At 32.8% G+C, this 14,797-nt stretch overlaps 1 protein-coding gene across 3 annotated transcripts in view; it reads right to left on the bottom strand.

Annotated features, from left to right (window-relative positions):
• The window catches only part of LOC117171116 (carboxypeptidase M), a 98,271-nt gene that overhangs the window by 48,322 nt on the left and 35,152 nt on the right, over nt 1–14,797 (bottom strand). For all 3 annotated transcript variants that reach the window (XR_004466846.1, XR_004466847.1, XM_033358171.1), the window contains exons 6-7: nt 5,514–5,809; nt 59–235 (exon numbers count right to left, since the gene is read on the bottom strand). Coding sequence is in view for 1 of the 3 variants with exons in the window: in XM_033358171.1 (XP_033214062.1) it covers nt 59–235; nt 5,514–5,809 (473 nt within the window). In the remaining 2 variants the exon portion in view is untranslated. The remainder of the gene's footprint in view (nt 1–58; nt 236–5,513; nt 5,810–14,797) is intronic.

Genomic DNA, 14,797 nt, shown 5'->3' with positions numbered 1-14,797 from the left:
GTTGGATGAATTGGATGATAATTATGATTAATCAATTATTTTATAATATTTTACAAACCTCCATTTTATAGAGTCCAGGTAGCAAAACCCTCCAGAATTCACCGTACTTTGTTGTCAGAAAACTAATATCACGACCCTTGATTTTAACCGATGCTCTTTCAATAGGATTGCCGTTCTCATCATTTGCGAAACCATGGACACCTCTGTGTGCTTCGGCCAAAAATTTAATGAGTGACTGAAAGCAAAAGAAAATATATTGCCTTCAATGTCCACAAATATTTAAAAAAACTTTGTTTTAAATTGGGAATGTTGGTCTACCATTTTGTCACCTGGTGCCGAAAACTAGAACTAAAAAGAGTAGGTACAATTTTAAAGATATATTTTAATTTTTGCATCAAAATGTTTTTACGATTGTTTTGTGAAGTGTAAAACAATTGAATACTAAGAACAAACCTTCATAAAAAACAAATAGTTTTAGATAGAATTTCTATCTTATGCTATAATATTGGCAACGTTGCAAACTTCTGCTTCTTGAGCGGCGGTCCGATAGGCGAGCGGTACGTAACCAGCTGGCACCGCAGGAGCGCGACGGCTCGCACGCGATTGGTTGGCGCTCTATGTGTGTGCACGGACGGTTCCTGCGTGAGCCGTTTCCAGTAGGGATCCTCTAGGCAGAGTTGAGATACTCACACAGGCTCACACAGACTTGTCACTACGCATCGCGATTAGTCCGGAAGCAGAAATCGTCATAAAGGGCGCAAAAGTTTGATACGCTTAATTCATACATTGAAATGTATACGACTGGCATGAAACTAAGGAGGGGGGATAAGAAAGTTCACTCGGTTTTAGATGACAATACACCGATAAATCGTATTTAGTGGTGTTTAGAAGTAAGAAAAAATGTCCAGAACAAAACTTATTTGACCAAAAATTACGAATTTATATAAAAATACCTGAATCTTCTACTAAAAAAGGTAAGTTTCAAACAAAAAATCGAAAAGTTGAATTTTCCGTAAAAAGAATGAATATTTTCAACCAAAACAAAATTATTAGACACGTTGGATAAATTTTCAAACAAAAAATTGAACTTTAAAATAAAATGGTGAATCTTCATTAAAAATTACTTTAAACCGAATAGGTGAGTTTTCAACCCAGAACAATATTTTTGACCAAAAAGACTAATTTCAACAAAATACATGAATTTTTAACTAGAAAATATAAATTTTCAACCAAAAATCGAATATTTTTATTTAAGAAAAATAATTTTTAGTTAAAAAATAATTTTCTACTAAAATGGTGAATCTTCAACCAACAAGATTATTTTTCTACTATGAAAGTCGTAATTTCAACTAAAAATAAGGTGAATTTGATGTTTTAAGCCAAAGGTGAAATAGTACATTTCTTTAGTAAAGAGATTAATTTTCAACCGATAATGACGAATTTTCAACGAAATAGTTCAGTTGGAAACTTAAAAATATCAAAAAAAAATGTCTACTAAATCTTCAAGAAAAAAGATGAATTTGAACAAAAATGATGAATTTTGCCTAAAAACAAATATATTTTAACAAATTATAAATCTTTAGCCCCAAAACTGAATTTGTAACGATAAAGATGGATTCCCAGCCAAGAAGATTAATTTTCTACTAAAAAAGACTAATTTTCAACTACATAGATGAATTTTCAAAAACGAGCATTAATTTTCTACAAAACAATTAATTTTTGAAAAAATGCAAAAAACGAATCGACTAAGAAGATTAATTTTTCTACCAAAAAAGACTAATTCTTGTATAAAAAAAAAGAGGTTTCAACCATAAACATGAATTTTCTACAAAATACATGATATTTAAACCAAATAGTTGAATTTTCAACTAAAAAAGGATTCATTTTCGACCAAAAATGAATGTATTAATTTTTAGCTATGGAAATTGTTTTAAACAATCACAGAAATAATTTCCAACAGAATAAATAAATTTTTAGCTGAAGAAATACATTTTTAATGAAAATGATGAATCTTTCACCAAGGAAATGAATTTTCAACTACGAAACTTAATCTTTTACCAAAGAAATTAACCTTGGACAAAACACATTAATTTTTAACCAAAGAATTGAATTTTCTAAGAAAAGATCACTTCTGAACCAAATGTCGAATAATTAAATTTACATTCAAAAATTAATAATTTGCAATCAATCAAGGAATGAGTTTACGACAAAATATTGTAACCAAGAAGATTAATTCTATACCAAAAGATACTAGTTTTAATAAAATACAATAACGATATAGAAGATATACTTCGGGTTTCAATCGTGTACAAAACTAAAAATTTTTGCCGACGTTTCTGGAAAATTTTCAATTGAAAACATTATTTTTTAATTCAAAAAACAAATTCTCAACGAAATAGTTAAATATTCAACTGACAAGAATAATTTTCTTCTAAAAAAGACGAATTTTAATCAAAATACCTGAATTTCCAAGTAATAAAACTAACTTTTAAACACAAAATGGAATAGCTTTTTTCTCAATATTTCTATTTTCATATATTTCATAAAGTTTTGATATGCTTATATTTTATGTTGCCTTCTTGCTCATTTTATTCTTAAAAATGGTAAATTTATTGTAATATTGGGTTTGGAAATCGCGCGCTTTTCGTCACTTCTGTTTCCGGTGTAATCGTAGCCAATCAAAACAGTGGGAGGTTGTGGCAGAATTCTATATAAAGGATCTCTAGTTTCCAGCATGCTTGCTGTCATTTCCACGATTTTTTTACCGATTTTCTTAAAATTTTCAAGAAAAATTTCTCAAAGTCTGGTGAACAACTTTCTCGCGATAGGTTATTTCAAATAACAGTTTTTCGATGACCTAACCACTGGTCGAAGTTGGCGAAACGTAGTTTTTGTTTGAAATCAATTTGTTATTAAACAAAAACAAACATACTAGCATTTTAAACAAAGTGCGTTGCTTATAGTCATCGCTAATATATTGAGAATACACCATAAGAATTTTAAGCATTTTGATCCAAAAGGCCGAATAATCGCGAGTTGTGTTTTATAAAATATTGATTTTCGATCGGAAAACTGTCTAAGTTTTTATGTTTATCTTGAGTAATAATTGTCAAATGAAAAAATTTTATAAGAAAAATTTGTCGACCGCGTCAAGCTTAATACGAAGGTATATTTTGTTTTGCGTTTTGGTCACCATCTTTTTTATAGATAGATTGTCCTGAGTGGACCATACTTCTACTCGGTTTCGAGCGCTTTTACGAGTTTTTGCATCCGTCACCTCAATTCATGAGAGGTGTTTTTCGGAGTCTTTCGGAGAAAATTCTTTTTTATGTAATAATAAAAAAGCACCCTATTTGCAGCACACGTTAACACCGCCATTGCAATAGTTTTAATTTTCAAACATTTTTTAACCACCCATGCTGGAGTAAGATCTGCTCTGCTTTTAGGTGAACCAAATGACAAAACTAAATTGTTATGTCTACTGTCTTTTTAGATAAGAGACCGCACTTAAATTAGTAATAACTCGCGGGGGGGGGGGGGGGGGGGGGGGGGATCGATACATTTTTCTGCAGTAGAGGTGAGGGGGTCCTTCCCTACTGCTTTGTTAAATATTCGCCTTTTGGGCTAAAAACTTTACTCTTTTCGTAGAACATTAACCTTTTATTTAAAACTCATATTTTGTTGCTGACAAGTGAACTGAAATCTTTTTTGTCACCTGTTTTAGTAGAAAAATTTCATCTTTCTTGGATAAAAATGCAACTATTTCGTAAAGAATTGAACTATTTTGTTAAAAATCCATCCCTTTTGGATGTAAAAATTAGTTTTTTTTTTAAATAAAAATTCAAATTTTCTGCGTAGAAACTTATGTCTTGTAAAAAATTTATATTTTGATCTCGAAAAGTCTACTGGAATCTTTTTTGGATGAAAAATCAACTATTACACATAATTATTTTTAAAATAAAAATTAATCTGCTTCAAGAAAAATTTTACTTTTTTGGATAATAATGCAACTATTTCGTAGAAAGTTCAAGAATTTTGTTAAAAAGTCATCCTTTTTGGTTAAAACTTCGTTTTTTTGAATTGAAAATTCAATTTTCTTCGTAGAAATGTATTTCTTGTATAAAAAATTATATTTTAATCGTGAAAAGTCAACTAAAATCTTTTTTAACAGAAAATTTAACTCATTTTTTAAAGTGTAGCTTTTTGATTCAAGAATTAATCTGTTTTAGTAGAAATTTAATTTACTTTAAATTGAAAATGCTACTTTTTGGTTCAAAATTCTTCTTTTCTTGAGTTTTTAACTATTTTGTTGAAAATTAATTTTCCAAATTGGAAATTCAAATACTTGGGTAAGAGTTAAACTACATTTTTAAGAATGTATTTTTTTATTGAAGGCTTATGTCTTTGGTAATTTTTAAACTAAAAATGTAACTTTCCATTTTTTGAGATTGATCTTTTTTAGGTGGAAATTCTCCTTTTTTGATAAAAAAATAATTTTATTAGGTTGAAATTTCATTTTTGTTGGGTAAAAATGCAGCAGTTTCGTGGAAAATTATATTTTTGCTCAATTGTTGTAAAGCAAATTCGTCTTTTGGATTAAAGGTTCAACAATTTAGATAAACTTTTGTTTCTTCCTTGAGTAGAAAGTCTTTATTTGTTGAAAATTCGTCTTTTTGGTTTTAAAATTATTTTTTTGGTATAAATTTCATATTTTTTTATTGAAATATAAACTCTGACACTTTTGTTTTTAATTTATCTTGTTAGGTTGAAAATTCAACTATTATGTTAAAAATTAAATTATTTTGTTGGAAATTCAAGTATTTTGTAAAAAGCCATCTTTTATAATAGAAAACACATTTTTTTGTTTAAAATTAATTAATAAAATTTAAATTCTTTAAGTTGCATGTGAAAATCTATTTTATTTCCTTTGTAAAAGATTCCATCTTAAAAGTGTTACAATATTAAAATGCAGATACAGTGATACCGAAAGAGTGCCGCTTCCAGTGAAAACGCTTTTGTTTGTTCACGCCTAAGTGATCACTGCACACTCCCCACATCTTATTTTACTCCTACCTGCGGCGCAGCGTAAATTCTCGGAAGGAATATAGCCGAGGGCGTTATATCCGGATTTGACTGTATTTGAATATTAATGATCAAGGAAAATGAACAATCAGTCCAGGAAAAATCAGGGCATTTTGAAAATTAAGTTCTCGGACACCATGCCTAATTCTACTAACAATAACTAGCAAAACATTTCTTGAAACTAAAAATTATGTAGAGCAAGAGGGTCAGGGGGAGGGGCAGAAATATTTTGTTACGGTTTGTGTATTTTATCCGTAGGGCGTCAGTTCGTGAAGCCTTGCGATTTTCAACCGGAAGTGGTCAACCTTATCTTCGATGTTTGCGGAGACATAATTGTCCAGTATCTAAATTACAGTTTCTAAAAAAAAGAGCGGAATAAAAGATGGCCGACCTTGTAGATAATACAAAGTACCAAGAAATGCAACACTTACACCGCGATTTTCCTCCCAGTAGCGAGGAAGATCTTCAGCAGGCGGATATTTGCAGCAAGATATCTCGAGTGTTATCTCCATGCAGCCGTTCCAAACATAATTGAAGTCCTGCATCCCTCCTGTGAGGGGATACCATTCAGCTCCGTTGGTAATACCATTCTTGAAACCAGGTTGAGATTGAGAACAAGCCTTCCCTTTAAACATGGTGCCGTGATTTTGCGAGTACGTCAAAGACAAATGGCGGAAGACATCGTCGTCTGGGGCAACGCTGGGCGTCGAAGCGTAACTCTGAAACACTGTTGTTCTAATTCTGAGACATCTAGTCTATACGATTTTCTGGTTATTTTCACGGGGAAAATGTGTCGGGTAAAAAGTGTAGAAATAGCAATAGAATCTTGGGCGGCCTTGGCGGACGTGTACCGCGGTACTTCGTACCCAAGTCGCCCAAACACAGTTACAAGAAAATGCATGAAGGCTTGGAGGGCCTGCTTCGTAGTACGACTGTTTTGATTTGCTTAGAATCCTTCATATTTTCTCAGACTGTCTTGGCCATTATTTTTTTTAGTTTCTTCAAAGTTTCCTATTAGGAATAAAAACATCCACCGCGCCAAAAGGGGCGCTGCAGTGTCATATAAACCACGGTGTACCCACTCTTAATGTATTTGGGGGGGGGGGGGTACTTATAGATTGTGGCAAAATGTGAAATCCGCGCCACCTAGAGGACGTAGCAAAAACTATTGACTACAGCAACGACCCCCCTCCTTCCCTTCTCACTTTAATTTTTAGGTTATGTTGACTTCTCTTTCTGAAATAATTACATGAATAATAATAACCAATAAAACAAACCAAAAATTGAACAAAATAAAATCTATCATCGATCAAATGCAATCAAATGTTTAAGTTTGTTGCAATCGATCTATCATAGAAAGATTCCAACAGACTTTAACATTTGATTGTTCCTTCTATCAGAACGATTTCAAGAGACTTTATCACTTTATTGCATTTGATCGATTTTATTCGGTTCCATTTGTAGTTTGTGTTATCGGTGAAAATCCATTGTGAATCCAAGTTCATCAGGCAAAAAAATATATAATTCTTGCAACTACAGTGAACTTGAGCAGACGTGAGCAGACGATAGAACGTTTATCGTCTGCTCGAGTTCATTTCGAATTCTGAATTCACACGAGCGCCGCCTAGGGGACGTAGCAATTACTATAATCCGTTCACAACTTTTCTATGGGAGTGGGCACACCGTGATATAAAGTAAGGATCCTCTAGGGACGGATTTGCTAATATTGCCCCTCCATGGACCCGTAAAAAGTGAACAGGAAGTGACGTCTGGCTCCCTGAGAACGATCGTACTTTTAACCTCAGACTGAATACAAGGTTGTGTCATACATACATATATTTACGCACTGCTCTGGCGGAAAGCTGCCTCCCACTACCCCCACCTAACCTGACCGGGAGTCTCCAGCAAACTCAGCTCGACCAATCCGTATTAGGCACATCGTTTGTCGCATCCTTCCCTAGAGGATCCTTAATATAAACATGGCCGCCAAAGTTATATGTCAGAGAGTATTAAAGAGAGTGGAAGATGATCATATACTGGACACTAACACATACTACCGCTTCGGGGAAGAAGATCGGGTATTTCAACGAGAAGTTTACTTTCTACAATACATCTTCTCGTTAAAAATGTTTCATATACAAGTTTCACCGTAATCGTTTTTAATAAAAATGCCACATTATTGTAGGTTTAATAGTTGCAACAGCACAATAAAAAATAAAAAATGCTCGTTCTTCGGACTTGCAGTAGCAAACCCAACAACGTAAGAACACCCAGTGTGCACAAAATTTAGCGACGCCTTTACGACATCGTTAAGACATCTTTACGACAACTTTACGACATCATATGTCCATGTCGTTTCGGTGTCTTGGCGATATCGTAAAGACATCGTCAGATCATACGACTTATTGACGATATCGTAAAGACACCTTAACGACACGGAAATAGGATGTCGTAAAGTTGCCGTAAAGATGTCGCAACGATGTCGTAAAGACGTCGCCAAACTTTGTGCCCACTGGGCAATAATAGCGAATACAATTCTACCGTCCCAAATTCAAAAATCGTATCTACAGTTTCTGAAATTTTATGCAGGACGTGAAAACGCGTTTCAAGTTTTGCTGAAACGAATAAACATAATTTTCAGTAAAAGATGGATGTTTTAGACTAATTACAGTACAAGTCTGATCCGCTAAGTGTACACTCCCCTTAAAATTTCATCACACGTACGACACGCACACTAATTGTGGTTCTCCCACTACTTGTGCTATTTTGCTCATGATTTGTACCCATGATTTACGCATGCGCGCTCCTAATGTCGTGCTACTAGAGAGGGCATTCGTTAAGTCCGCAATTCCCGGCATTTTCCGTCACTAGAGCCCCGTAGTTTGAAAAGTTATCGGACTTGTACTGTAAACGTAAAATTTTCTATTGAAGCAAAAAAAAGTCGACTTTTTTTTTATGTGTGAAATCGCACATACGATAATATCAGTAATTGATGTGTGATATGTCAGAATATCGCATCTGTTTATAAATTTATTTTGACAAAGTGATTAAATACAAACTGTTAATAAAGGCAAAAAACGTTATACTTTGACTAATTCTTATTTTATTTTTCCAATTTAAGGTGATTGAAATTGTTGCTGTAAATGTACTTATACGTAAGCATTTATTTTGAGGTTAGGAATGTTATGCTTTTACTGCGCTAATACAAAATTTGTCAATTTTCTACCGTTTGATCTGAAAGACACATTTTTTATAAAAAGCAGTAAACTATTTTACTATTATTTTTTAATATGTTTTTTTATATATAAATTTTGAAAACAGTGATGGTAAAATATGTAAAAGAAATACGTTACTTGCAAATGATCGATATAAAATACAAATCCTAAAGCAAGAAAACATTTTATTATTTTGATAAAAAATATATTTTAAAACCTACAAACGTAACCCAGTGGGCACAAAATTTGGCGATGTCTTTACGACATCGTTACATCTTTACGACATCTTTACGACATCCTATGTCTATGTCGTTTCGGTATCTTTGCGATATCGTAAAGACATCGTCAGATCATACGACTTATTTACGATATCGTAAAGGCACCTTAACGACATGGACATAGGATGTCATAAAGTTGTCGTAAATATGTCGTAACGATGCCGCAAAGACCTCGCCAAATTTTGTACCCACTGGGAAAACATCTGCTCGCAGCGCATTCGGAAGTAAATACGACATTGAACATTATCGCGAACGTTTGACCATGAAAGATACGTAAATATTTTCCATAAAAAAGGCATTTTCGCAACAAATAAGCTAATTATTAGTTATACAGGAAATTTTTGCACGTTATAAAGAACACATCCATTACCATAACTCATTCTCGACAAAATGTGTAGATACGACTTTTAAATTTGGGATGGCAGAATTGTTCTTGTAGAATTAATATGAAGAGCGATGGTCTATATAACCTCACTAACTTGATATCAAAATTCATAAAAAAAAAGAATAGATTTTAATAATAAATTTCGAAAATCACAAATAATGAAACTCGTAAATGTGAATTAAAATTACAGGTACACGTGAAGGGAAAGCATTGACAGCGAAGAGAGCGAAAAGGTTCCAAGTGGTGAGTTTAATTTGACCAGGTCAAAAAGGGAATAATTCGTCTAAATCGTGTTTAGAAGTGAAGATGGAGTGCAAAAAAGTTCGACGGTTAACCTTAAGTGGTAGGAATTTTAAACGTATAACTTTATGCTATATGATATGGACTTCTACGATTTTTATACATTTGCATTGGTTATTTATAATAAATAAAATATGTACTGTTACAAAAAATAAATGATCTATTATTTTTAGCTTCTTCATATAGGAAACAATTAAGGAATTATAAATTTTCAAATACTTTTTGAATTCGAATTTCGCAACCTTCAGTTTTAATTCCTTCCCCGAAACCGTAGGAGTGCTGAAACTCGTGGTCGGAAAAATAAATTAAGCTCTTATGGCACCTTCCACTATTTCTTTTATTATACAAAGAGAAGTCGTGAGATGTGCGTTGCTGTTTCGACTGGGGCTTTACTTTATTTTCGATATCTCGGAAGTTAAGGCCCATTGGATCGAAAGAAAAAATACGCATTCAATGGATTTTTATGTACTTTAATCCTGACAGGTCCCAGCCGAACCGGCGACACACATCTCGCGACCTTTTCTTTATACTATTGAAACCTTTTACAAGCATTTTAAACGAAATTGGTTATAAGCTTCGTGAAGTACCACGACTTTCTTTTCTTCTTTCTTTTACTGTACAAGGAGAAGTCGTGAGATGTGCGTCGCTTACATGACTGGGGCTTTTTTTTGATTCCGATATCTCGGAAATTAAGGCCCATTGGATCGAAAGAAAAATACCCAATTAATGAATTTTTATGTACTTTCACCCTGTAAGGTTCGATTCGAACCGGCGACGCACATCTCGCCACCTCTCCTTGTTAGTATTAAAACCTCTTTTGAATATTCGAAGAAGGATGCTTTTAATTTTTATAACATTTTGGTGCCCGTCAAACAATTTTAGACTAAGTAGACTATTTTGTTTTTTGTCAATGAATTGTTAAGAGCTTTAAAATGTGTCAAGGGATTTCAAAAGATATCAAAGCATTTGAAATATCCTCGGGTCCGGAAACACGATTCCAATGGTTTTTTTTCTTTAATTTTCGGAGTGAATTAGTAATTTGCATAATATGCTTTTTGAAAGTCTCGAATCCACGCAGATATAATAAAAGCATTGCTAATAATGAATCAAGTTAACATAATAAATATTTCAACATTATTAACATGTCCAGAATAGTCGAGACACAATTGGATTTAATATTTATCCTTCCCGAGTTACTTTTATGAAATTTCACCATTATGCAAAATCACTCATATTGCGATAATGAGCAGCCACAAAAGAAAATTAGCACCATCATTCCGCGACAATTTATATTTAATATAATAATGTTCTTGCGTAATTGCTGAGATTTAGCCGCTTAGTTAATGCGCTTGCATCAAAGCATTTAAACCTAAAAATAAACAGATTGCGAAATAGACGTGTGAAAATAGAAAATAAAAAATAGGCGACTACTTTTTACTATACCTGCACATAATGGCGCTGAACGACATATTCCTGAGAGTACATGAAATCACGCAACAATAAAGTGATGAGATTATTTATTTATTTATCTTTCACATACGAAAATATCGAGTTTTGGAACATACTAATGAATGCTAATGGTGTTGGATGAGTGAAATTTGTGGTTAATTAAGAAAATTAAAGGCCTTTTTTCGCTTAATTTTTTTTTGTATACCTGAATATTTATTTACATTTTTTCAAAACTTCCACTTCTCAAAAATTTGAAATATTTAATTTGTAAATAATTAAGAAAGTTTTTAACCGTGAAAGATGAATTCTCAATCAAAAATTTAGTAGTTGATATTTCAACCAAAATGAACGAATTTTAAAACAAAAGTAATTGCCCAGTGGGCACAAAGTTTGGCGACGTCTTTACGACATCGTTATGACAACTTTACGACATCCTATGTCCATGCCGTTAAGGTGTCTTTACGATATCGTAAATAAGTCGTATGATCTGAAGATGTCTTTACGATATCACAAAGACATCGAAACGACATGGACATAGGATGTCGTAAAGCTGTCGTCACGATGTCGTATAGACGTCGCCAAATTTTGTGCCCACTGGGTGCATTTTTAGCCAAAAAAATATATTTCTATCAACAGAGATAAATTTTCAAACCAAAAAATAGAATTTTCAACAGAGAAGTTGAATTTTTAACCAAGAAATATTTTACAGGTAAAATACAGAAAAATGAACTAAATCGTTGAATTTTCAATAACAAAAAGGCGATTTTTTAAATAAAATAATTGAATTTTCAACAAACAAACATTAATTTCTAACAAAAAAGATCGTTTCAAAAGAATAGTTAAATTTTTTTCAAAATAGCGGAATTACTTAACAAAGTTTGTAAATTTTCTAGAAAACAATAAAAATATTTAACCAGATCAGATAATTTTAAACTAAAAAGGATGAATTCTCAACCAAAAATATAATAGTAGACTTTTCAAATTTGTTTTCGATAAAAAAAAATTTATATTCAACTCTGAAAATTAATTGTTTTCAAAAAGTGTTTCTATAGATCTTAAATCTGAACTTAAGGATTTTTAGTTAAAAAATGTGAGAAAAAGTTTAGATCTAATTCAATTCGTAATTTGGGAGATGTGAGTTGTTAAAAAAAACTCGAGTCTCAAAATTTAAAATCCTTTAACTTGCTGAATTTAAGAAAACTTGTTAAACAGTTTTAACCATAAACTTCATTCAAAATTGTTAGACCACCATAGAACTTTATTATTCAGGAAATGGACTGACATTAATTATAAATACAATAAAAAAATGACATCATGAATATAAATGAGGTTATTTATTTATTTTTAAGTCAAGAGATTAAGAGAATAGACGGAAAACGAGCGGAATCACTTGTTCCACTATTTAAACCCCATTAGAAAAATTACGCCATTGCAGGATGTTTAGTTAAAGTTGTCACTTTCACGGAAAATATTTCCTAATGTCAAATAGCTGCACAGTCGAATAAATAATGCTCAATGTATAATTGTAGTTGCCATTGTGTCGACGTGGCCCTGACGTCGCACTTTCTAATGATAGCAATTATTTCCATATAAATTATGATAACCCAAATTACAAATGTCGAGCAATTACCAGGGTAATTTAACCATTTTTTATGTTAAATATTAAATAGTGTCGATTACTGGTACTTTTTTTTAGAAACGAAAAAATGCTTATCTTAGCCCGGATTTGAACCAGGAACGTCACTATACATGAAAGCGTTAACCAATAACCCGATTACGCCACCTAAGCTGTGGTAGATCATTCCTCGTTTCTCCTAGATCACAATTTCACACTAATCTGCATCTCTTTACTGCGTGAAACTTTTTTTTTATGAATACTTTAGTTCCTGATCAACAAAATATTGTCATTGTTTAAATTTATACTCTTATTCGATGAAAATACTTTAAACTGAAGAAAGATCTAACATAGCTGAAGTGACGTAATTGGTTAATGCTCCACCCATAAACAGGTGCGTATCCGGTTCAAATCCAGGCTGAGGTAGATTTTGTCTCGTTTCTCCAGAAAATAATAGACCAGGAATCGACACTATTTCATATCTATCATTCAAAAATTGGAATATTCCAAGATTGCAAAAGATTTATAGAGACTTAAGATGATAGCATGGGATTCCATCAAGATTGCATGGGATCATAGGGATTGCATGAGAATTTAAGCATTTTATGGAGTTATAAGAAATTTAATACACTCAGAGATTTAATAAAATAGCATGGGATTCCATTGAAACTGCATGGGTTTCTATCGAAATTGCATGCGACTACAAGGGATTGTAAATTGCTGCATGGATTTGTAAGGCATATCATGAGATGGCAGAGCATTCAATAGAGATCGCTCTAGAATTTATCAAGGTTTAACGAGATTGCATGGGATTCCATCTAAACTGTATGGGGTTTTCATCGAAATTGCATGGGACTGTAAAGGATGGCGTAGGAAGGCACAACATTTTATAGAGATCGCTCTAGAATTTATAGAGATTCAGTGAGATAGCATGGAATTTCATCAATATTGCATGGGATCACAAAGATCGCATGAGAATTCAAGCACTTTATGGAATTAAACGAATTTTTATGGAGATCTCCCTAGAATTTATAAAGATTTAATGAGATTTCATGGGATTCCGTCGAAATTGCATGGGACTACAAGGGATTGTAAATTGTTGCATGGGATTGTAAAGATTGGCACAACGTTTTATAGAGATCGCTCTAGAATTTATAAAGATTTATTGAGATTGCATTGGATTTTATTAAAACTGCACGGGTTTTTATCAAAATCGCATGGGATAACAAGAGATTGTAAAGGGTTACATGGGATTGTAAAGGATAGTATAGGAAGGCACAACATTTTATAGAGATCGCTCTAGAATTTATAGATATTTAATTAGGCAGCATGGGATTCTATCAAAATTGTCTGGGATTACAACGATTGCATGAGAATGTAAGCACTTTATGAAATTATAAGGAACTTTATACAGACACTTCGAAATTTAATAAAAATGCATGGGCTCCATCGAAACTGCATGGGCTTCTATCGAAATTGCATCGGGCTATTAGGGATGTAAAGGAGAGCATAGGATCGCACAAACTTTGATAGAGATCGTTCCAGAATTTACTGAGAATAAGTCAGATAGCATGGGATTCCATCGAAACTGCATGAGTGTTTAACGGAATTGTATGTGACTACAAGGGTTAAATGGGATTGTTAAGGATAGCATAGGATGGCACAACATTTTATAGAGATCGCTCTATAATTTATAAAGGTTTAATGAGATAGCATGGGATTCCATCGAGATTGCATGTGGCTACAAAAATTGTATGATAATGCAAGCACTTTAAAGAATTGTACGAAATTTTATAGAGACAATTCAACATTTAATGAGTTTTCATGGGACTCCATTAAAACTGCATGGGTTTCTATCAAAATTGTATATGACTACAAGGGATCGTAAAGGATTGCATGGGATTTTAAAGCATGGCATAGGACGGCACAACCTTTTATAGAGATCGCTCTAGAATTTATAGAGATTTAGGGAGATAGCATGGGATTCCACCAAAACTGCATGGGTTTTCACCGAAATTGCATGGGACTACAAGGGATTGTAAAGAATTAAATGGGATTGTAAAGGATGGCATATGATGGCACACCATTTCATAGAGATTGCTCTAGAATTTGTAAAGATTTAATGAGATAGCATGGGATCACAATGATTGCATGGGAATTGCAAGCGCTTTATGAAATTTTACGAACTTTTATAGAGATCGCCCTAGAATTTATAAAGATTTAATGAGATTGCATGGAATTCCATCAAAACTGCTTTGGGTTTTTATCAAAATTACATGGAAATACAAGGGATTGTAATGGATTGTATCAGATTGTAAAGGGATGGCATAGAATGGCACAACATTTTATAGAGATCTCTAAATATTTTACAGAGATTGTATGGGGTTATAAAGGATTGCATGAGATTCAAAGCAGTACATGGGGTTGTACGAAATCTTATAGAGGCAACTAGAGATCAGTAGGAATTGTAAAG

Source organism: Belonocnema kinseyi, chromosome 1 (assembly GCF_010883055.1).
Source record: "Belonocnema kinseyi isolate 2016_QV_RU_SX_M_011 chromosome 1, B_treatae_v1, whole genome shotgun sequence".
Classification (NCBI taxonomy): Eukaryota; Metazoa; Arthropoda; class Insecta; order Hymenoptera; family Cynipidae; genus Belonocnema; species Belonocnema kinseyi.
This window is presented reverse-complemented; position numbering and strand designations above follow the sequence as displayed.